The sequence below is a fragment of the Triplophysa rosa genome, linkage group LG18 (assembly GCF_024868665.1).
Source record: "Triplophysa rosa linkage group LG18, Trosa_1v2, whole genome shotgun sequence".
Taxonomy (NCBI): Eukaryota; Metazoa; Chordata; class Actinopteri; order Cypriniformes; family Nemacheilidae; genus Triplophysa; species Triplophysa rosa.
The window spans coordinates 11699420-11723859 of NC_079907.1; the positions used below are offsets into that span (position 1 = coordinate 11699420).

Here is a 24440-nt window from a genome sequence, read left to right on the forward strand (position 1 = left end):
TTATGTTCCATGGAAATATTTTGTAAATTTCCTACCATAAATATTGCAAAAATATCATTGCCGCAAAATTATGAACAAAAATGGCCAGATACATGCCTACCAACTTCGCCCGCTGTTGACCGCTCTTTGGGAATTACCCACTCAAGTTCTGTATCTATGTGAAGCGTAGGATTTCCATTTTCGGGTTCTACTCTCCACAACGTTATTACAGCGGTAAGCCAATAGAGAGCGTTAAAACCAATATGTTTCTTTCTTAGCAACGGCCTGCTACAGTGCCTCTGATGGACAACTTTAACGCAATTTTTCAATATTAACATTTTTTTGCACCCTCAGATTCCAGATATTGTCCTATCTTAACAAACCATACATCAATAGAAAGCTTATTTATTCAGCGTTTAGATGATGTATAAATCTCAATTTCAAAATATTTACCCTTATGACTGGTTTTGTGTTCCAGGGTCACATATAACCTAAATATATTAATTTGTAGCTAAATAGAGGTCAGGAATATCAACAACACTATGTTTTCTGTTCCCCTGTTGTTCTTTGAGGTGCAATTAGATATAAATAAAATCTCCTCTAATTGGTCAATGACACAAGAGAGGCGTGAAAAGAAATACATCTTTTTATCTTCTGTGGGTGTGTCGCCAGCAGCTTGGCGGGTGGTTTTCACTTTTTGTGCTGCTTCTGTTCTGCCGCCTCTGTCATTGAAAATGAACTTGGAACTTGTGGTTGCTCTATGAAACGGTCTTTTGGTCTGTAACTTTTTTGTTCATGATCTCAGGCCACAGGTGTTGTTTGGCGCTGAGCATGCAGACAGGCCCTTGCGGTTCTTTGTTAATTCTCTTCTGAAGTCCCGCTTAATGGAGTTTGCCAGTGGCACTCTACGCTTTTGTTTTGGTTTGTTTGCCTTAATTCTCTTACTATATTTAGCTGCAGAATTCCCCTGCTGCGGCGGAAGGCAGGTGTTTGAGGGACCCTGGGGGTGCTGGTTGGGGCCACTGACATCATGTTCCTAACTCTTCAGGCCCTGGGCGGATCCGTGGGCTGCGCTGAAAACAATGGTGCAGGTAAGGCAGCTGGGGTCCTTATAGTTCTCACTACCTGCTCCTGTGGTCCCTTTTGATTCCTGTCGAGCACTGATCAAAGCAGCGGCCTATTGCAGTGTGGTCTTGCCTGTGGCCCCTTAAGCACCTTTAGTGCAAAAGACAGCAACTCTGAGTCATGACAGCGGCGGTGACGGGCTAAACCCTGAACCCCGGTGTTGTTCTTTCCTCCCTGCCTGCTTCAAACCATCAACTGAGTTTACGCTCTGTCATGGATTTAGTAGAGATGCCCGCTTTGGGAGGCGTGAAAGGATAAGGGAAGTAATTACCCAGTAATTTCTCATCAAAATACCAGTTATCAAGTCAGACGTCTTTGGGACAAGGGATCAGGAGATATTTGACAGACCTGCGGTGTATTAACTCCTTGTGTGAAGTGTGCGGTAAAAGACCCACCCAGGAGCGACACAACAAGTACAGCTTTGTTCATTGCTTGGTTATCATGAACCTGCTGGTTTAAAGATGAAGTGTATTTCTTAGAAAGCTTTTTTTAATTTTAAGTTGTGCTGCTTCTGAAATTACACACAGAAATCCGGTGGTGGGCATACTGTTCTGATGTCAACTGTACACGGACCCTTGCGTACGCTTTAAAAGTGTACACATAAGGCCTTCAAGTCTCCACTAAAATTATAGGGGACCTAGCCAAACCTGTTCACCTCAGCTTTGGCATACTGTAATATTTAAAAAAAATTATGAATTGCATTCCAATTACTGTTTTTTTTGAAAGAGCTGTTTCTTACCATCCGTCCTGCCTCATTGTTGTGCCTGTTCATGGCAGACCGAGCATCTGGTCGGTTCTCACGAGCATCAGCAAACTCCCGTGACACAAGAACCCCAAACTCAGCATCCTCACTGCAGCCACCCCACTTCCATCCTTCTCCCGGTGGGCCTTTATGGTGCGAGTCACAGCCACACATTGTGGACGTCCCCTCTGCACATGAGCGCGTGACCGCAAATGCCACTCCGGCTGATGCAATGGCATGGACAAATGCAGACTCTCTTGTAGCTAGAAAGAAGAGAATAATTAGCTCAATTCCATGGTCTATTTATTTATCTAGACTTCCAGTGACTCCCTTAGGAGGCAACACCAAATTTGGCTACCTTTTAAGATATTTTTGCCAAAATTCATGGCACATATTTTATGAAAAAGACAATCCCATAGTGCTCTCTGATCCAAGATTATGTCATTATAAGTAATTTTCAATACAAAAAATGAGCAAACAAAATAGTACAGTGAATTTGTAAAACAAATTGTGTGTGTGCTATATATGTAACTATGTATTGATAGCGCTTGAGATCTTTCCACGTTGTGCACTGTTTGTAAGGCACCCAGAGGCTTTGAAGAGCAATCGAAATCATTAATGTCTGTGGTTTCATGACAGTTAATATGCTATCTTAGAAGGTTGATGCTTATGTATACAGTATAGACAAGTACTAGGTATTGAAATGAAGCTACAGTAAAGTCTATCTCGGGTCTATCTAAGGTATCAAGGAGTTCTCTCCCTTAACCTGCGGTCACCCTGAAAGTCTCTCATGTATCTGTGCTGTGTCTTAAGGGCATGGGTATTTTTTTGCGTTAGGTATATTGATGAGCTTAAGTGCAGCGTCATCTTTGACAGCACAGGGATGTGTGTAGTCTCAAAGGTGTGCTGGTTTCTCTCTCGATTGTGTTTCGGGAGTTCTCCCTCTTCATCTCCCACCTCTCTGAGCCCTGCGGCCACATGCGTTAAGGCCAGCAATAAGTCTACGTGTTTGGTTTCTGAAGGCATGTGGTGAGAGATGGTGTTACGCCTGCTTTGAATGCAACAGCTTATTATGTAACCAGAAACTATCGTTTCACAATCGCAGCACACTTACTGTGGCTCGGCTCGCTCTCGGTGTCCCTTCACCTTCCCACAGGAGAAAGCGCAACTTAAACTTGCTTAAACATAAAGCTTAAACATTTGTTTGGCTCTAATGACAGAGGTTCCCTGGGTCAGACCAAGTCTCTCAGGTACACAATTGGTTGTTTATTAGGCAGGTACACTCGTCAACCACTAGATTAAAATAAAAGAGAATGTTACATGGCTTTACAACTGTGGTGGTAACGCATGAAATAAGTGTGTCACAGTGTAATCATATTTTGGCGACAGATTCAATTTCACCTGAGACTGGTTTATGGCCTTTATAATTCTGCAAATAAAAAAATTACCTTTGCTGTCACCGATGCCAAATAATTTTCAGGGGAAATTCCGAAAGACAGGTCGATTTGTTGCTAAATGACATTTGTGATTATCATTAAGAAACTGTGTCATTGCATAGAATTTTGTTAAAATAATATAAAGACAGTTTTTTTATGATCAGAGTTCATAACATCAATTATTTCACTTCAAAAAAGCAATCTTTATCAAATTAACATGTCGTCCTTGTCGGACTGAAACCTCATATCTCAATTTCTAATGTTTTTTTCGTAAATCATTACTGTTGATCACCCTTCATGTTTTTTGGTTGTGAGTTTTGCATAGGGATGCACGATGTATTATCAGCCATATCGGTTTTGTACAATAAATGTTAATTTTTAATGTTATTGGGATCAGGCCAAAATATTCAAGCCGATAAATTATGAATTATTTCCTCTGTTTAAAGGGGTGATATGACACAGCTAAAATGAATATTATCGTTTGTTTTAGATGTAATGCAATGTGTATACACGATTTAAGGTTAAAAAATGCTGTATTTTCCACATACCGTGCATGTTTGTATCTCCTCTTTGCCCCGCCTCTCTGAAACGTGCGGATTTTTAACAAAGGTCATCGCTCTGAAAAGCGAGGTGTGCTATGATTGGCCAGTTAACCAGTGCGTAGTGATACCATATACCTCTTACCATATGTGGAACATCAGGTTCCAAAGCAATTGTACTGACAGGTACGCCCACCTTACTTGCGTATACATTTGGGCGGTCTTAGTCAACTCATACCTCGAACTGATGTGGATTTGTGGGGGTGTGGTTACACGAGGCGTTTCAGGCAGGTCTGGGTGAGCATTCGCTTTTAGATAGAATGCATCTTTTGTTCCGACACTTTAATTTTTGCAATTTTACCATATGACCCCTTTAAACATTTAGAACATTTACTGTATATCAACCAATTTATCAGTTATCGGCTTATCAGTTCTCGGCCAAAATGAACATATCGGTGCATCCCTAGTTTTGCAAATATTCGATCAATAAAAAATATTTAAAAAAAGGCACGATCACTGTAATATCTTCCTTTGAATTGTAATGTTTGCTTTTCTGAAAAACAGATTGCTTCAGTGACGTATGCAGCTGACAGAAGTGTCCTCCAATGGACGCGCAGCCTTTGAAATGGAACACAGCTAGCGTATGTTGTGACAGATTTTGTGTAATTTCGAGGGGAAAATGTGTGCTTTTTATTGTTTGAGTCACTTTTCAAAAATTGCTAAAAGTTGTCACATAATAATATATTTTTTTTTTAAATAGGCTAATTTGGTTTGAAGTAAATGTAATGCAATACAAATATTTTTGACTGCTAAATTTTCAGTTAATTTTGGTCAGTAACAGGTGTGTGACAGTAGATCAGCTGATAGGGTGCAGTCAAGGTCATGTCAACTCTTTTCATTTGTAGTATAATCATGCATTAAGAATATTTTGGATGTCTGCTGTCATATAGCTTGACCTTATGAATTTGCAGACTCATGTTGCCACACATATTGCTTCATTCTTGCAGGAAGCTCATGTTCACAAACAGTCCTTTTTTAAAGGTTGTGTTTGGGTGCGCACCTCTCTGGATTTGTGGCCAGAAGGAGGCCCAGTCGGTTCTGGCAGGCCCAGCTGAGTTCGCCACAACAGAGAACTGTGAGCTTTGGGCCCCAGGAGCCCTGGCCAAGGGCCAAGAGGAGCGCAGCTCCCGCTACCTGCTGGGTCCATGAATCCGCCTTTGTCTCTGTGTTGTCACACTGTATTACCCACACAAAAGGGCCCAGCACCCCTCACCCCATAGCCCAGTTCAGTGCTGCCCAGAGCATGGGCTGGCATTTCCAAAAGGAGCACCCCCCCTTCTGTGACACACATACACAAAACACACATACATCTCATACCAGCCACTATGCCAAAATATAACCTTTTATTCCAAAGAACCCCAGTCAGGACCCATCCATACTGATGTTCCTCTCACTCAACCCAGTGGACCAATCCAAAGGCCCTTCTTCCTTATCTTTACCTCACAGGCTTACTTCATCCTTTGCCCATCGCCCCCTTCCCACTCACCCTCTCTAGTTCCCCATGCCTTCCACCTCTCTTCCTTCGTGATGGGGACGGATGGAGATTCCCTTTCAGCCTGCTTTCATGACACAGTCAAAAGGGCGTGTGAATGGGGCGTCCGTGGGAGCCGGGTGGTAAGAGGCACACAGGGATGGCTCATACTGGTCTTCATGCACAGTAGGGGTCGAAGTGAACCCCCTAGCCCTTTTCTGCTGCTTGTAATCTCATTTGGCCTGCCTTCCCTTTTTCTCTCTTCCTGTCTCCCACTCTGCTTATTCCTGCCCAGGTTCTTTACTGGTGTTAAATGCTTTGGGATCTTTACCAGTGATCTGTGCGGTACAGAATACCGGCAAGAATAATTCTTGCCTATTGCCAACTCTCGTAGACGGATCCATACTGTAGTACTGTTGGTCTCGGAAGAAAAAGTTGACCATTGGCATTACATTTGGTGCACATTGTAGCTTATTCTGGCTAAGAACTGTCCATTCGGATATGAGATATTTTGCATGATTTTTTGGGTCTATTGGACCTGTTTTCAGTGTTTACTTTGCGATTACTTTTTTATCAACCTCAGATATTTACAGTATTTTTTATTCTAGAACTTTAGAGTACAATTGATTACAATTTGTTTGGTAGACAAACCTTATCTAGTTTGTATTAAAATTTTTGTGTGTGCTACTTAACCGTACCTTTATCAAGTACCGGACCAAATATGGCAAGATTGTCCTTGATAGTGGTGCAGTTCCACCTGCGGCCACGAAACTGGTGCTGACACTCCTGGATTCCCAGTTTGACTCCCTCTGCTACACTGGGCATGATCTCAATGTAATTGCGGCAGAAGCGCAGTTGTTTGGGCACTAGGCCGGGAATGGAGCCGCACAAGATGGGTTGAGATCCTAGAGATGAGTACTGTTGCCCCAGGGCCAGGGACCTGAAACATAAGGGCAAGAAGGGATATGGATTAGAGCTACCCTGATCTCTGGGTACTAATTAGAGATCTAGGAATTTCTATAGATGGCTGTGATCTAGTAATGAAAGCTAATTACTGGAAATAATATAGACAGGCACAGTGTACTATATTCTTTACACTAAATGGAGGAGAATTTAGCCAGAGATGTGTAAGCCATGTCTGGACCCTATACTCTTAAAAATAAAGGGGCTTAAAAGGTTCTTCACAGCGATGCCATAGAAGAACCATTGGTAACACTTTACAATAACGTGCTATTCATTAACAATTAGTTAATGCATTAGCTAACATGAACTTACAATGAACAATACTTCTACAGCATCTATTAATATTAATTCATGCCAATTTCAGCATTTACTAATACATTATTAAAATCAAACGTTATCACTGTTAACATTAGTTAATGCAAGGATTAAACAAAATTGTTCATTGTTAGCTAATGCATTTACTAATGTTAATTAATAGCACCTTATTGTAAAATGGTTCCACAAAGAACCATTCAGTCAAAGGTTCTTTAAAGAACCATCTCTTTCTTACTTTTTTATAATCTTCAGATGTTAAACGTTCTTTATGGAACCAAAAGGTTCTTCTATGGCAGTGGTTCTCAAACTTTTCAGATCAAGTACCAGATTTAATAAAATTAGTTGTTCCAAGTATCACCTAATGACCGCCATAGAGAAATCACATGAATAAACATTAAAATTAATATTAGAGCTATCTTTACCCCTCGTCCTCCAATTCTAATGTATTATTAATAATACGAACACTTTTTATTTACCAGCTGTTTTCAAACTAAAGAACGTTTTTCCATGTTTTTCAAGTTAGTCAGCAGTAATAGTGGACAATAAACACTTTTCTGTAGTGCACTGTAAACAGGGCTCTCTAAATTACTCTTATGGGGGATTTATTAAAGGGCACATATTTTGCAAAATTCACTTTTATAATGTGTTAAAACATTAATACGTGTCCACAGTGTCTGTAAACAAGCAGTCTAAACAGTAAAAAATGTGCTCACTCCTTTTTTAATAATTTGCGTAATTCAAAAACCCTGCTGGTAAAAGCAAAGATTTGAATTCTGCCGTTAATGTCGTCACTCAACTGTAAAGCCCGCCCAGCAGTGGTGACAATCTGCCCTATTTGCTTAGACACAGTCCCATGTGGGAAGTACAACAGTCGCCATCGTTAGATTGTCACTGGAGCTACACAATGTCTGCGCCACGGAGGGCACTACAGTTGTTTTGTATTAGGATATACCGACCAGCATAACTGTCTCCATAGACTCCCGCAAGCTGAGTTACAGAGAACAGCATGGTTAAATTTCATTTATGAAGGCAATGTCCCGCTGAGAATCGGTAAAGTATTTCACGTTTCCGCCAATCATTTCACACCGGACTGCTTCACGAATGAGGGCCAGTACAACGCTAGACTTTCAACGAGGTTGCTACTCAAACCGGGAGCAATACCAACACTTCGTGCCCAGTCCTCATATCCAGCAGAAGTAGTAACGTTAAGTATCACACCTCATATTGTTGCTTTCAAAATTGCCACTCTTAATGGGCTTGTTATCGCGCTATATTGGTAATGTTGCTAACAATAGAAGTACAGCGTCTAACTGTATTTATTGACGCTGCCCTCACATGCTGTCGGGCTTATCGTAAACAATACGTAAAGTAAGTGTGACAGTACATGATAGAACAACATTGAAAGCGTAGTATAACTGTAGTAACGCTAAACTATACCTGCTCGACCTCCATGCAGCATTTATTCTCTGGCTCTGTAGTCATTTTACTGCAATTCCCACACGAGCACCTGCACAGCGATTTATACATTATCATGACGGACCATGCTAATGCTTATCGATCACTTGAAGAACGTTAATTTCACAATAACTGCAAAATTACAACTAACCATTCGGAAACGTCCTGTTCAATTCTTAAGGTTGTCACTTCTTGTGTCTCTCCATCAGTGTCAGACTCCGGTTCGTACATATAGGGCTGAACACCACTAACAATTCCTGACATTTTGATGTTTTGTTTTGGCCGGTAACTTTACACATAAGCACGAGTTCCTGAAACTCCGCCCTCCTCTGGAGAGGGGGCTGGGATGAAAAGCTCATTAACATTTAAATTTAATATACAAGCAAAATCGGTGCGTTTTTACTCACACTCAAAAACGGCCAACTTCAACATTCTATAATAAATGATCCGCTGGGTATTTTGAGCTAAAACTTCACATACACACTCTGGGGGCAGAGACTTATTTCACATCTAGTAAAACCATTCGAACAACCTCTCCTTTAACTTTGTGGGGACTTGCAGAAAGACTAAGTTACTACAAACCTATATTAAAGACAGACAATGCAGAAAGAATATTTAACACAGAAGATACAGCTGTATATAACAGACACTTACACTTTATCGTCAATGTGGCCCGTCAAAACTAAATCACATTCATTGGTTTAACCTCGAGTAGATGCAGACGCGTGTTGAATTAGCACTTTACAGCAAGAACAACAGCTTTAAACAGCGGTTCAAGTTCAGAAATACATAAGAAGCTTAATCTGCACGCAGCTCATCGGAAGAGAGGGACTCACAAGCATCTGTCTGCTCCCGCTCTGTGTTTGAGCTGTCTGTCACGTTACATCGATCAATGATAAATACACGATAATTAATACAACTGTATAAAAATTGCACATAGACTATATGAGATGTATTCCGTATTTATCGATCACGTATTAAACATTTGACATTGTATTTAAAACACGAAATGAATATACAGTTTCCTGTCATGTCACGTAGCACCAGGGGTCTCTTCAAGTACCACTAGCACATACTTAGAAACAAATCTATAGTATAATGCAATGTAAATCACTTTGGATAAAAGCGTCTGCCAAATGCATAAATGTAAATGTATGGCATCAAAGAAGCACCTTATTTTTTAAGAGTGTATGATGGCCTTGATTCTAGCTTCTAAGTTGTATTTTTATGAAAATTATAAATGATTAGAGTATTTTGCACTTTTTGTGTGTGTTTTTGGATAACTATATATGTGTGCGCAGCTGTAGGATTGCATTAGTGACTGATATCTGACAGCAGGCGTTCCCTTTGCTCCAAACAGTGAGCTGGCATCTGCCTAAACACGGTTTCAACAACACTTTATGGAAGCAAGCCCATTATGCTACTTGTGCCAGAAACTATTATATTTTCACATTAGTAATTATTTTAATTTGCTTCTTTTTTGCCCAAAATAACAACGAGAAGACACGTATAGGATTGTTGTTATGGCCTTGTTTTAACATGCTTACTGTTAGAATTGGTATATAAACAACTGCACCCTTATTTTTGTTGCATACAGTATTTATTTAATTTTTGTGGGGATGTTTCTCATTCATATATGCAGAACACACATGTATTGATATATGCATGCAGAGATTTCCTTCTTGCTCTTTCTTGAGCTGTACTGTGAGTCACATAATCAGTGTCTTGGCATTTGAAAAAGGTTCAGTTCTAAAGCAGAGGAATCTATTAAGAGTACTTCCCTCATTTTCTCACAGACTGTTCTATAAAACATACCTGAAGAAACATCTGAACCCATTGACTCCCAAAGACAAATATGTGTTATCTAAGTGTATCCACTAACATTGTTACAACCATTTAAGAATGTTTGTTATGAAATGGGTAGTCAAAATTCTGGTTTTTATTGGACAAGCAGTTTCTTGCTAAGTGATTTTACTTAAAGGGAGGATGCAACGGTGTTTCATGCATTCTGACTTATTTACAATGTTAAATGTGCTGTCTTCTAACTTGTCAAAAAACGAGTTGGACGTATTACGTAGTATTTCTGTGCTTGTCGTATGTTTTCGTAAATAATTGTACAGTTGTGTCTGTCTTTTATAAATGTGATCAAACTAAAGACTCTACGGATATTTGAAGGGTACGATACTATTCTGTAAATACTGAAGATTAACATGAGATATGCAGAAACTGTCCGAGTGACGGCCACTTTTAAGGTTTTTAATCCTGCACTGACGACCACTTTACTTTAGGCTTTTACTTAATATTTATGTAATCCCCGATTTGCTAGTTCAGATTGTTTTATCAGTGTTAGAGCTAACCTCTGCAGATCAGTGGCGGTTCTAGACTACTGTAACTGGGGGGGGCCAGGCAGGGGCCACTTATGCTTTTAGGGGGCACACTAACATGTGTCATGATTCATTTTCAGTCATTTTTCACTGTCATGTATTACTGTTTTCTCTAAGTAAACTAATAAGCTAATAAAACAAGTTCAGCTCAAATGAATGTTCCATGGTCATTTATTTCACAACACATTGTAGTAAAAATAACAATGACAACAATAATAACATTTAGGCACTTTTCTGCATCTTAAATGTACATACATAAATGAAAAACTACCCACAACAAGATATCCAAAAATCAACTTAAGCAGTCATCTTAACATGAGTCACATTATCAGGTATTTCCTTTACACAAAGAAAAAAAACATGAATTTCAAAATTTTCACATGTGATATATGTGGTTTTGGCACACTTTCATGTGAATGCCATGTTAACTAAATACTCATGTAAAAACTCATGTTTTTCACATAGAATTTCAGGGTTACAGAAGTTGTCTCTCTGCACAACTAAATCACCTTGCTGATGCGTCCTCTGTTCTATTGGACTTTCTTCATTCTCTAAGCTTTTGTGCATTTCTGACACTTTTTCAGAAGCATCGTCTTTCTCCAGCCTTGACTGACTATTATCTTTAGTTTTCTTATTAAAATAGGACATTGTGTCCTTAGAATTTTTCTCTTCATTTTAACTGCAGTTGGAAAATTATGAAAATGTGTAAATGAAACCTAAAGCTCGACTCTCAAATACACCACAAGTAATATACAGGACAGTATAGAATAAACTGTATTGATTACTTGAACTCTGCTACAGAGGTGGACGAAGTACACAACTTCCTTACTTGAGTGAAAGTACAGATACTACTAGTCAAATATTACTCCACTAGTAAAAGTTGTCAAGACAGATTCTTACTTAGTAAAAGTACAGCAGTACGTGCTTTTAAAAGTACTCAAGTATTAAAAGTAAATTTCCTTTATGTCAGTTGTGAATTGTGTTATTGTCATATACCTTATGCTTCTGAAGCAACCTACTGAATACACAGAGTAGCTCACAGTATCAGTTGTATTAAAGGAGTAGTTCACTTCAAAATTTGCCCCCATTGACTTTCCATAGTAGTTTTTATTCCTACTATGGAAAGTCAATGGGGGCAAATTTTGCAGTGAGCAACTCCTTTAAGAGCTTTATATGTTTAGCACATGTATGTTTAGTTTAGATATAATCCTGTATGATCATTTAGCCTAATTATCCTCATTAGCCCCCTAGGCCTATGTATTAATGAGCAGTGTTCTTTTATTTTGTATATTTCCTTTACCAGTTTTAGCAGCAATTTACCAGTAAGTAGTAAGGTTCTTGTAAATAGTAAAGTGTAGAAGCCATGTGTTTGTTGGACTTATTACCATAATTTAACTACAAACATAAACTATAGCTAGTATAATAATGAATATAATGAAACTATGGTATGTTTAGTTGCTGTGGTTTTACTAAAGATTATTAATTGGAGTATGGTTCCTATATTTAGAAAATGGTAAATTTGTGGATACTGTGGTTTTAATGCAAATACCATCCCTGCTGAAAAAAACAATGAATTTTTTAATTAGAATGAGATTTTTAAATTAAATTCCTCTTTGTAGTGTGTTTTGGGTTTTATTCCAATAGGATTTACCATCCCAGCAATAGAATCCATCACATACAAGTAGACAACAAGTATCCATAGTACAATTCCCATTATAGCCATTAAATCCATTACATTTTCTGTTGTATTTTGGGCAGAGTTCTATTGTTTTTATTTCAACTGGAATACTTCAACTATAGTTACTTCAGTAAAAACATCATTCATTTTCCAAATCACTTTAAATGATACAGCAGCAGATCAGAAGTTAACACGTAGCTCAAGGTGTAGATGCTTATTTATGTCGATCATTTTCATGACAATGTTTCAACGATCTTTGACTGATCGTAACCCACAGATGATTACACCACACTTTAACATGTGCCTTTTTCGTCTTTTATTGTTCTATTTGCCTTTTTAGAGCGCTATCAACAATGTAGCAGCGCCTACGTTTACATTAGTTTAGCGGGAAAGATCCCAGAGTTGCCAGATTTGCGTAAAAAAATCTGCCAAATGGCCATTCAAAGCTTGCCGGAAAACCGCTTAGAAAAACTGAAATACTTGGCAACAGTAAAAGGTCCTGGCAGATCGCAAGCCAGATAAATTGCGCACACAGTAAACCCCGCTGCATAGAAACCATTTTCTACTTTTGGATCTTTTTATAAATGTAGTGGAGTAAAAAGTATGTTATTTGTCTTTCAAATGTAGTGAAGTTAAAGTACAAGTACTCAGAAAAAATAATACTCAAGTACAGTAAAGATACTCAAAATTATAGACAGACCATTTATTTTAATTATAAGGCAAAAGGGCATTTTATCAAACATTCACCCCAATAAATGTAAGTTGCATTTGATCTCATTTCATTAACAAATAAAATTTCTTTAGTGTGTTACACGTTCTCTGGCAGCAGCTGATTAGGCACGAGTTACGACTGCTTTATATGTAGATTTAACATGCGCAACACCGGAAAATATAGGTCAGTATTTTAGTATGATGTGTAATGATATGCATTTTCGTTATATTTTTACAAAATATTTCCATTACATGTATGATGTAGACGTAATCTTGCTGAAGGCGCACACACTCGACATTGTTTTGCGTCTTGCTTGCGTAATCTTCCTTTTGGCACACAAGCATCGTTACTGCCACTCGCAGGACAAACTGTGCATTGCACCCGAAATTGCTCGGTTGTGGTAAAAAATTCCAGAAACGATTCCAGATTTAGGGGGGCCAGTCTCCCCTCTGGCCCCCCTAGAACCGCCCCTGCTGCAGATCCTCCAGGAGGACTATATTACTTCGTGGAAAACTTGTTTATTTTAATTTTTAACCCCTTCAGACCCGGCATCCATTAGAAAGGACATCATAAAGGTTTTTTCATTAAGGCCTAATGAAATGTAGCTATTTATTAAATATTGTTTTTTATGTGACCACTTGTGGCTTAGTGCTTTTAAGAAATAGTTTACCCAAAAATAAAAATTTACCCTCATGCCTTCCCAGTATTTAGCTGAACACACGTTTTTAAAGATTTTCTGTAGCTCAGTGGTAAGAGCATGGTGCTAACAACGCCAAGGTCGTGGGTTTGATCCCAGGGGATTGCACATACTTAGAAACAAATGTATAGGATAATGCAATGTAAGTCCCTTTGGATAAAAGCGTCTGCCAAATGCATAAATGTAAATGTATAAAAATATGCAGTCACTTTATGTCCTAACATGTTAAAGCTCCAAAATGCACAAGCATATAAAGTAATCTAAATAATTCCAATGTGTAAATGTCTTTTGAAAAGCAAATTTGAAAACATGTCTTTTGCTAAATTGAAAACAAAATGAACACATATTAGGGCTATAGGTCTATACCACATGCAGCCGTGGAAACAATTAAGAGACCATTTTCATTTAATCTTTTCTAGAGGTATTGACCCTTCGCTAAGCCACGCACGAAAACCGCCACAGGCCAATCGTGGTTTAGCAACCGTAACTAGGCGCGGGAGGTCTATCAAGCTTTCGAGCGAGGGAAACATGCCGAAGCATTGTGCGTATGGATTGTGTAAATCTGATAGTCAGTATCCTAAAAGTTTGGACGGGGTGGTGGAATTTTTTCCCTTCCCGAAACCTAAAACCCAAGGGGAGAAATGTCGGACGTGGATCAAGCAGCGTGGAAGGCCTCATTCACAACTAAATGTGGGACATTCTAAAACGCTTAAAGAGTACATTCCTCAATATTTTTAAGGGCTTATTTTGGTTTATGGAGTGTCCGACAACAAGTTTATGTACATACATGATGTAAAAATACTATTATTTCGTAATAATAAGCAGTTTTTATTACCTTACTTCTTGACTGACTCTCAAATGATTCGTTCCGCGATTCATCTGTGTAATCTCCGCCTTTCCGCCAGCGTAGTCTGATCTGATTGGTCAGATAGTGTAGTCTGCTGTGATTGGTCAGATGGTCTAGTCTGCTGTGATTGGTCAAATGGTCTAGTCTGCTGTGATTGGTCAAACGCGTTCAGCATGTGTCGCAAATGGACCGCCTATCATTACTGCTGTATTACGGTTTGCAGGTGGTTGGATATTAACAGTGTATAGAGAGAGATGGCGTCGATTTTACCTTACCAGTTCGAGCCCGAGTCTGACGAATCATTCTTTAATCCTTATACAGATGCCAGTAAGAAAAAGGACTGTTTTAGACACTTCTCTTGTAACAGTTAGTTATCACGGCATACAGTGTACGGTGTTCGTATCTTCAGATGTTATTATAACTATAGTACACCACGCAGTTCTTGAAATAAAGACTTTGCGAGTTAATATGGTTGAACACTTACATTAGCGCAACGAGTTTATAGCTAACGTTAGGTAAACAAACAGTAACAACCCCAAAAATAACGGTAACGTTAGCTAAACACAGACATGAGATAACGTCACACAAATTTAATTTTAAGTAAAGACAAAAATAAAGAGTCACACTTACAGGTTGTGATTCGGTGGAGCTTACAGGTCCAAATAAAGTTGGTATTGCAACATCTTTTAAGGAAAGACGTTTAATGTATCCTGCAGTAAAGGCGCCAAGATTGATGAAGCAATCTTCGGTAAAATGACGCGCGCAAAGTAAAACGTTCGGTTTATACTCCTTTGGTGTCGTTTGAAAAATAAATAGTAACCATTTTTTCCTCAGAAGTTCTTCCTTTGGTAGTGAAAATAAGACTGACTTAGTTTCACTACATAGAACACAGCTTCTCTTAGACATGATGCACACGTCACGAACGAGCTAGTACAGTGTTTGGGGAGGAGAGAGTTAAGTTTTCGCAGTCAGTAGGCGGGGATTTTTCTAGTGACGTAGGTACATTGTGGTTAAAGATTCGGACAGGTCATGGCTTGTTCGCGTGATTCAGAGTCGATTACCTTTTTTATAAGCTAATAACTTTGTTATTCGTTCACCTTCGGATTTACAACTTGGCAGATTGCTTACATTCAAACACGGCAAAATTAAACACTTCATGAAATGTATTTTTTATGATCTCGAGGAATGTACTCTTTAACGTGAAAAACGCTTAATGTACCTAAACAGTGATCAAGGAAAACCAAATTTCTGTCAAACCTTCCTTGTATTAAACACTTGCTGCTGTCAAAAGAACGAGCTCTTGTTCCACGGATAAAGTGAATATCACGTTAAGCGTTTTCTCCCCCATAGAAGTCCATTATAAGGAAACAGCTTAACGTGGCGTAACGTACCTAAACAACGCACTGTATCATCTCATTTATATTTCTGTCCCTTTTTATCAGAGCTTTTAGAAACATTTGTGCTGTTTTGTTCTAGTTTGCTCCACAGGCTATTCAGCTCAATGTAACAACACTGAAGCCAGGAGTTAGCAACTTTATTACCTTTCAGCCTCATTTCTAAATATTGGTTTCAGACAGGGCATAAAGAGGCCCCTACTGCACTTTTTAACACAATGCACGGTGGCTTTTGAAGTATTAATTACAACTAAAATGACAGAAATTTGTCTAAGCCACATTAAGCCGTTTTCTCTTATAATGGACTTCTATGGTGAGAACGCTTAACGTTAGGGCTGCTCGATTATGACAAAAAACATAATCACGATTATTTTGGCCAATATTGCGATCCCGATTATTTAACACGATTACTCATTAATTTTTAAAACAACATAGAAAATAAATAACTTTGCTTTTAAACTGTGAATTCAACTGAAAAATAAATGTAAAGAAATAGCACAGCTGAACCACTGTAAGGAAAGGGGTGCGCTGTGGATTTATACCACGAGAAAAGAGAGGATCCTTGCAAAATGGAATGTGGCACAACAATCGTTTTACCTCGATTATTTTGTTTTTGTAATTGTTGAAGCCAAAATTGACGATTACAATTAATTTTCGATTAATTGCACAGCCCTACTTAACGTGATATTCACTCTATCCGCGGACCAAGAGCTCGTTCTTTTGACAGCAGCATGTGTTTATTAGAATTAAAGTTTAACAAAAACTTGGTTTTCCTTTATCGCTGTTTAGGTAACGTTACGTTAAGCGTTTTTCACGTTAAGCGTTTTAGAATTTTAGGATGTCCCACTAAAGGTCGACAGGACTAACAAAAACACCTATGTTTGCTCCAAGGTAAGAGCACGCTAATGTTAGCTAGCTAGCTAACTCAGCACATCATTGCTTGGAAATAATGACAGTTCTTTGTTCATAATGCATATATTTGAACGTAAAATAAGATGATTAAAGGCAAGACGGAAATTTGTTTGTGTTGTTGATGATGTATGGCTCAGCTCAGCATCTCTGGCTCTTGCCAGTTCCAAGGCGTAGATTAGACCCACGACGTGTGAGCAGTAGCCTGGCGCGCTACTAAAATATAAGCGGGAGAATGTTATCATTCATAGGCTTTAGCATCAATTTTGATTAAATTATTTTCTAATCGGTTGCATATTATGTTGTGGATATATCCCTCGAATGCACACTGCAGTCCCTTTTGTCTTGCTGTCTCAGATATTTCACATGTTCGCCAAAAATTACTAATCTCCTTGGGAATGTCTGACACCGGTGCATACACACTGTAATACTCTTGCCAGGCATGAAAGCTTGACAGGCGTAGCAACAGTAACTAAGGAGGGCGGGGCTTAGCGAAGGGTCAATTGTGGCCAGTCCAGTTTCTGTTGATTGTCAACAAAATCAAACCTCAGGAGTGACATAAAGTCATCCAACAGCAATGTGAAAGACTGGCAGCATGACAAGACAAAAAACCTTGATTTTTATCACAGTTATCACATAAAAAATAATTTTTGAACTTTTCCTACATGTACAAATATTACTGTTGTGTTGCTTAAAAGTGAATGAATATGAACTTTCTCCAGTTTTCATTTTCTGCAAATAAATGCAAATAGAAACAATATATTTATTTGAAATTTGGGAGAAATATTGTTAGTAGTTCACAGAATGAAGCAAAAATCAATTTACCTAAACACAAACTCTAAATAGTAAGTTCAGAAAAATGGAAAATGTTTTTTAAAATGGTCTCTTACTTTTTTCTGGGGCTCTATACTTAAATCAGATATAGTGACACGTTGATACCTTAAATTCGTATTGGTGGAACAAAGTATGCAACAATGCGATAACTTTCAACCAGGGGTTTATTTTTCAGGGCTGTCCGCTGAGAACTACATTTTTCCCAGGATCTTTTTCCGTCATATGAACTTTGAAGTGACAAACTGGGTAATGGCAACTTAATGTAAGAGTGGCATTTGGAGATGTGTTTTCGTCATTTTTCATGGATTTTGTGATAATGGAGATGTAATGTAGATGTACAAGTTATGCAATTAACAGAGCAAAAGGAGGGCTAAGAGACAAAGTCTCTCTCAACAACATGCAGTGCTACATATTATCGAGTCTGAGAAAAGAACAGAACGCCACAGACAAAGACAAAATTTAAATGCCAGGAACATTAGCTTTTGTCTTTTAACACATTAATATACTGTAAGGTAGGAGATAATTTAGTCCCCTCCAAATGTCATCCCAATAACTAAATTTGTTCCCAGTTCCTGCGGTGAGACCATGACTAAAAATGTACTTCCGCCAGCAGTTATGAAACCATTCCTTCTGTGTCACCCTTTAGTGTTCAAAGACAGTATGCACACAAGTGTGTGTGTGTGTGTGTGTGTGTGTGTGTGTGTGTGTGTGTGTGTGTGTGTGTGTGTGTGCGTGTGTGTGTTTGTATGACAGCAAAAAGACACTGTATCCTTGCTCTCATGATGAGATATGCAGCTTGTCAGTCCTGGCATTTGGCTGTCTTCTAGGCCAGTGCTTTACCTGCACAGTAAAATCGCCCGTGTTAAAAAGGTAAAATTAACACTCACAGTCTATATATAATCCACACTCTCAAAGTGTGGATTATATAAACACTGTGAGAGTTAATTTGACCCTTTTTAACACTGGCGATTTTGCTGTGTGGTTCCCCTTTTAGGCCAACAAAGGATCACAACTTTTAGAGATCAGCCAGTTACGATGACCTCAGGCCCCCCGCAGGGTGCAACCCTATCACAGCGCCAATCTCTCTGACAGATGAGTGTACAACTGCACCTCATCCACACAAAGCACCACCACTGAAGTCAGGAGAGAAGAATGCCCCTCTGAGGCTTCTTGGCTTTTCTTCTCTTCTCCTCTATCGCTTCAGTCGCACATTCTCTCTGTGTTTGATGTTGTGTGAAATGAGCACAGAGCTGGGAAATGTTAACGGGCTGCCAGGTATGAGGTGTGAGAGGTGGGTCTTTGTATCAAATGAACCAGGATGATTCTCAGGTGATCTTTGATGCTCTAGAACTGGTGGGTGAGTTATGACATCATCAAGCCCGTCGTTGAGTTGACGTCATAAGGCTGAGTTTTTGTATGTGAGCGATAGAGAAAGTGGATTAGTTTACATTTGCATAAAGGTGTAAGTGGCAGCACTGATTTATGTTACATGCCTATTCATGTGTAAGCTTCATTGTATAATATTTATTTTTTGGACATAAAGTCCAACATTAAGTGTGTAAAACATTTCTTTCTAACTTGAACTCAATATATCGAAATTATATTGTTTACTATAATTATATTGAGTTATTGTAAATTATTAAAACACCCCAAAGATGTTAGAGAAAATAAGTAGTGAAATAAAGAACAAATTTATTTTCAATATACAGTATATGTATATAAAATTAAACGATTTCAGCCCATCTACAACTCAGTATATTTCTGTTAAGAGTGTTCAAGAAATCAATTTAAAGGGATTTCAGGATTTTTTAAATCAGAATTTTAGATTTATTCATTATTATTTATTTTATATACATTGCTCAAAAAAATTAAGGGAACACCTAAATCACAGTGTATTAGATCTCAATGAACGGAGGTTAAAACTCTTCACTTATATACATAATGTTTTGAGAACAAAATAATGTGGTCAATGAAAGCCAAAATCATAAACTCATTCAGGGCATGAATTACAGTAAAATCACTGTAATGATTTTTACACAATTCTGATTCAACAAATTTCATCGCTGTAACTCATAATGTTAGTCAGTAATGTGCATGGCCCCACGTGCCCATATTAACTCCCAACAATGTCTGGGCATACTCCTGATGAGATGGCATATGGTGTTTTGTGGGATCTCCTCCCAGACTTGGATCAGAGCAAAAGTGAGCTCCTGGACAGTCTATGGTGCTACTTGACGGCTTCGGATACATGAGAGCTCAGAGGTTCTCAACTGAATTTAGGTCTGGGGAACGTGAGGGTCAGTCAATGTCATTGATGATTTCATCATTCAGAAACTGCCGACAGACGCTGGCCACATGAGGTCGGGCATTACCATGCACCAGGAGGGCTCTGCCCTGCACCAGCATGAGATCTGACAATAGATCTGAGGATTTCATCCCCATACTTCATAGCACGTGGAGGTCTGTAAGACCCTCTGAGAATGGTCCTCCCCAGACCACCCGTGCTGTTTCCTCTCCAGTGTACCTGTTGTCACTTTTATTGGCACCAAAACAAGTGAAAATGGTTCACAATCAATTATGCTTCCTTACCGGATTGATTGAAATTCCTGAAGGTTAACTGACTTTGTGTTATGCTGTGATGATCAGGGGTTCCCTTAATTTTTTGAGCAGTGTATAAAGAAACATTTAAACTGGGTTAGATAAATAGTAAGTGTGATATTATAAAGACAACATGTTGTTTCCAAACGTAAATAATTGGCTACACTTAATGGCGCAGTTTTTTATTTACAGCGGCCACTGGCGTTGTATTATATATTTGCAACGAATCGCTCAGTCCAAACACGATGGTGACCACCACAGTACAAAAAGATGTCGTTCTCATGTTGACGCAGGGAAGAGATTTTGCGGGCATTAGAAAGACTGTAGAAAGAGCTATGACTTATTACATAAAATAAAAGGTCTGTGGATTTTAAGTATAAAAAGAAGGATAAAAGTCAAGCAGGAGCTAGGACCTGCGTTAATATTATAAAGTCTTTCCAGCAGAGACGCGTACTAAGACTTTTAGCAGAGATACTCATAGATATCTATGGAGATACTTTCCAGCAGTGAGTCATTGGAGAGAAAGATCGTCTTAAAATCACCCACCGAGGAGGTTGCTTTGATTCAGATAAGTATGTGAGTAACATTGGTTTTTCTGTTTGTTAGAACCAAGATATGTTGTTGTTGTTGTTGTTGTTGTTCTAATATTAGCTGTGTGACGGAGCAGTTTTGAGTGTCATTGTTTATCTGGAACCGCTTTAATATTGTACTCGTCCAGATACTGGAGAGAGCGAGAGCGAGAGCACATTGGTGCTAAAACTGTAGAGAGAGAGCGCGTTTTACTCTTTTACTCAATGATGAATAAACTTACATTTAATCTGTGGGTCACATGCGTACCGTAGAGTACGATCCGTACGGATCACGGATAATCCGTGATCCGTTTCACCACTATACCGCAGGGGAGAGGGAGAGGAAACGCGTGTTGTAGAGTTGTTTGTCCGTTTAGGGCTGCTGTACAAAACATGGCGGCGAATTCAATGTATGTAGACCCGCTCTGTATGTAGATATAAATAGCTTATTCTAAGGTATTACAAACATAACGGTTCGGTTCATTATGTAAGGTCTTTATACACCTCTGAAGAAATAGTTTTGTATATTGTATTTTATTTCTGTCAATAGATCCTCCTAAAAACCCTGTATTGTTCCTTTAAATAAACCAACAGTAAAGAGGAAATGGTTTCAATTCAAATGTATTTTTTACTGCAGCAACTTTCACAATAAATCCTTTTTCATAGCATATTTACAAAGAATACTGCCCTAAACTCAATTCAGTGTGATAAATGAGATCGTAGTAAAGATACGGAAGATGTATGCAGCAGCACCAAAGGAGAGATAAATGTTCAATAAATTTGAACCCTGTTGGTTGCCATGTGGTTAGTGCGACGACATAGTGCCAGTGCACTTGTGGCCCGATACGGGTTCGATTCCCGTCTCGAGTGTCCTTTGCCGGTCCCACTCCCCTGTCTCTATCCAATGCTTTCCTGTCTGTTCTCTATTGTTCTTTCAAATTAAAGGAAAAAAGCCCCTAAAATATATTTTTAAATAAATATGAACATAAATAAATAAACATAAATATGAAATAAATGCTTAAATTTAAAGGTGTGATGAACTGGGCTTGTTTATTGTTTTATACTGTAGTATGAGGTCTACTTATGACGTTCGCGTGGTTTTTACATTCAAAAACATCAAAATCAATAAGTAATAGGCTATTTACCTGTTACGAGAGTTTCCATGATAAATAAACAAACGGGAGACTCCCGGTAATTTATGGATATGACCCAGCACCCGAAATAATACCAAAACACTTCAAAACAGCCTCCATTATTCGCAAACGGTGGATAAAACCTTGAAAAATGATATATGAGCCCGCCAAATCACAGAGATCCCGATTCGCAAGGGATTAAGATCAAAGACAACCTCAGCAATTATTACAAATGACTAACGTTACAGGTCCACAGGTAATATTAACTTAATCCTGTGGGCATATCAAGCGATCTCTAACAAAGGAATAGTGACCCATGGTACAAAAATGTTTCACTCACATAAGATTGCTGCGCCATTCCTATCGGATCCAATATTGACAGCACAGCACTGCTTTTTCATTTTAGTCTCTCCACAAATCCAGCGTTGACCTGTGCTTTGTTCACGAAGGAATCCTCTGAGAAATGAAACGAACAAATGCTCCATGTTTTTCCCACATGAGCTGGAACGTCTTTAAAAATAAACTTTAACCACAAATTCCTAATCGGAATCCGAAGGAAGGTTATGCAGCGACTGTGTTCTACCACAACCAGGGATAGCACAATATTTAGCGATCTTTAACGGCATGTTTGTTTATTGCTTGCTCGCTCTATCTGGTTCCGCGCCACTTGTGTTACTTCAGTTCTGTCATGCGCGAACCAGTGGGCGGGGCTAGAGAAGTAGTCATTGATATTCTTTCTGTGGAGGCGGTGTTCAACCTATCAATCATCGATAAGTGCATTCCAGGACCTGGCGTTCGCTGAGTCTGGTGTCAATAACAGTTGTAATTTCAGTAACAAGGGCATTTTCAGTTCTGACACTTACATGATGTTCGCGTGAATACGATTCCCTCTTATATAACAAAAGCTTGGGTTAAAATTGAGTTAAAATTGTGGTGTTAAAACACCAGTGCCTATTTTATCATTGTATTGTATTGCTCTATTATGTTCCTACAGTCATGTAGTATCAAACATGTTATAGTTAGTTGGTCATTGCATTACTTTATTATCTATTTGCATTTTGCTCGTATAGTATATATCCCCTCATATAGTAGCTTACTGGAAGCAAAAGCTGATTTGCTGAGTAAGTGACATGATTACACATCTGCTTGCAGTGTAACTAAGGCACGTGCACACCCATTGCCAACAAAACACAGACATGTGACTCAGTTTCATTTACGGCGTACGGTTCATATCTGGCTGATAAGTAACGGTTTTTCATGTTGGGAAAAAAAAACTTTCTGAAACCTATACGAACCTTGGGGGAGAGTATCTATCACAGAAATACTACGTAATACGTCCAAATCGTTTTTTGACAAGTTGACCATGTCAAGCATTAGAAGACAGCATGTTTAACATTGTAAATAGGCAAGTTCGTGTTTAGTTTGAGCATAGTCCGAGTTTTCGGGCTCAAGAAAGTGGATTGGTTTTGAGCAGGTTTCGTCGCCATGGTAATTTAGGATACACGGCTAACCTGCTCCGGAGCAGGTTTTATTCTGGGTTAGAGATCTCAAACCAAAACTGGACCAATCAGCTGTGAGAAAGTGACGTATATCTGACGCAGTGAGGCCACCCCCTTCGTATCTCTCGCTCCAAATTAAAAAAGGTTTAAGTGATAAAAATCTTTTGCTGCTATGTGTTTATTTGTATTGTATATTTACATTTATTGATTATAATTCAAAACACATTCATATAATTATTATATGCGTTGATAATACATATTTATTAATTAATATTGAACATAGCATTTAAATGAATATAACTATATTCGTATAAAAACAAACTTCCAAACAAAATATATAAAGCATTTTAAAGTAATGAAGTATACATATTATCTTTTGATCTTATTGCAAACCTATTATAAATAATTTAAATTCAGTTGATTCTGTATTGATATAGTCAATAGCTTCCTTCTCAAACTTTCACTGCAACAGTGTTTATTCCTGCCTTGTAAATGTGTTTCAATTCATGACATTTTTTCATAATGATCTCGTCATCCTCAACAGTAAAGTTAATTGCGCTTATACTCGCGAAAAGTCAATCAAATTTATGATGCTTTCCATGTTCCGTGTGATTGGCTGTTTGCCGCACGTGTCGCACTTTCACGAACTCTGGATCAAACCTGATTTGACAGAGAAAGTATACCAAGCCTTGTGCTACAGCTGAACCTGATCTAAACCAGGTTGGGTTTGTCTGGTTTTGTCAACTCAAAACTTACTCTGCAACTCAGTGTTGGTTCACCTCGCTTCGTGATACAAGCCACAGAAGTTCGTGTTATGTACCAGGCAGAACCTCTTAATTAGATTTAGGTGTGTCTGATTAGGTCAATTACCAGACTGCGTGCTTTGATGTGGCATGCTTCCATTGCATGCTTCATTTCACACCCAACGTTCTGTGTTTCGTTTGATTTTGATAAGCACCAGTGAGTCTAAAGTGGATGAGAAGGTGTGTACAAACTATACTCTCATAGAACACCTCTTAGTCTGCGGGCTGACAAAAGAATAAATGCGCACTGAAATGCATACATCGTGTTCGCTCTGCAAAAGGAGGGTGGGGTGGTCAC

At 38.6% G+C, this 24440-nt stretch overlaps 1 protein-coding gene across 1 annotated transcript in view; it reads right to left on the reverse strand.

The window, feature by feature from the left end:
* The window catches only part of wnt3 (wingless-type MMTV integration site family, member 3), a 36325-nt gene that overhangs the window by 2883 nt on the left and 9002 nt on the right, over positions 1-24440 (reverse strand). The window contains exons 2-3 of the mRNA XM_057359234.1: positions 6051-6292; positions 1844-2109 (exon numbers count right to left, since the gene is read on the reverse strand). Coding sequence (XP_057215217.1) covers positions 1844-2109; positions 6051-6292 — 508 coding nt within the window. The remainder of the gene's footprint in view (positions 1-1843; positions 2110-6050; positions 6293-24440) is intronic.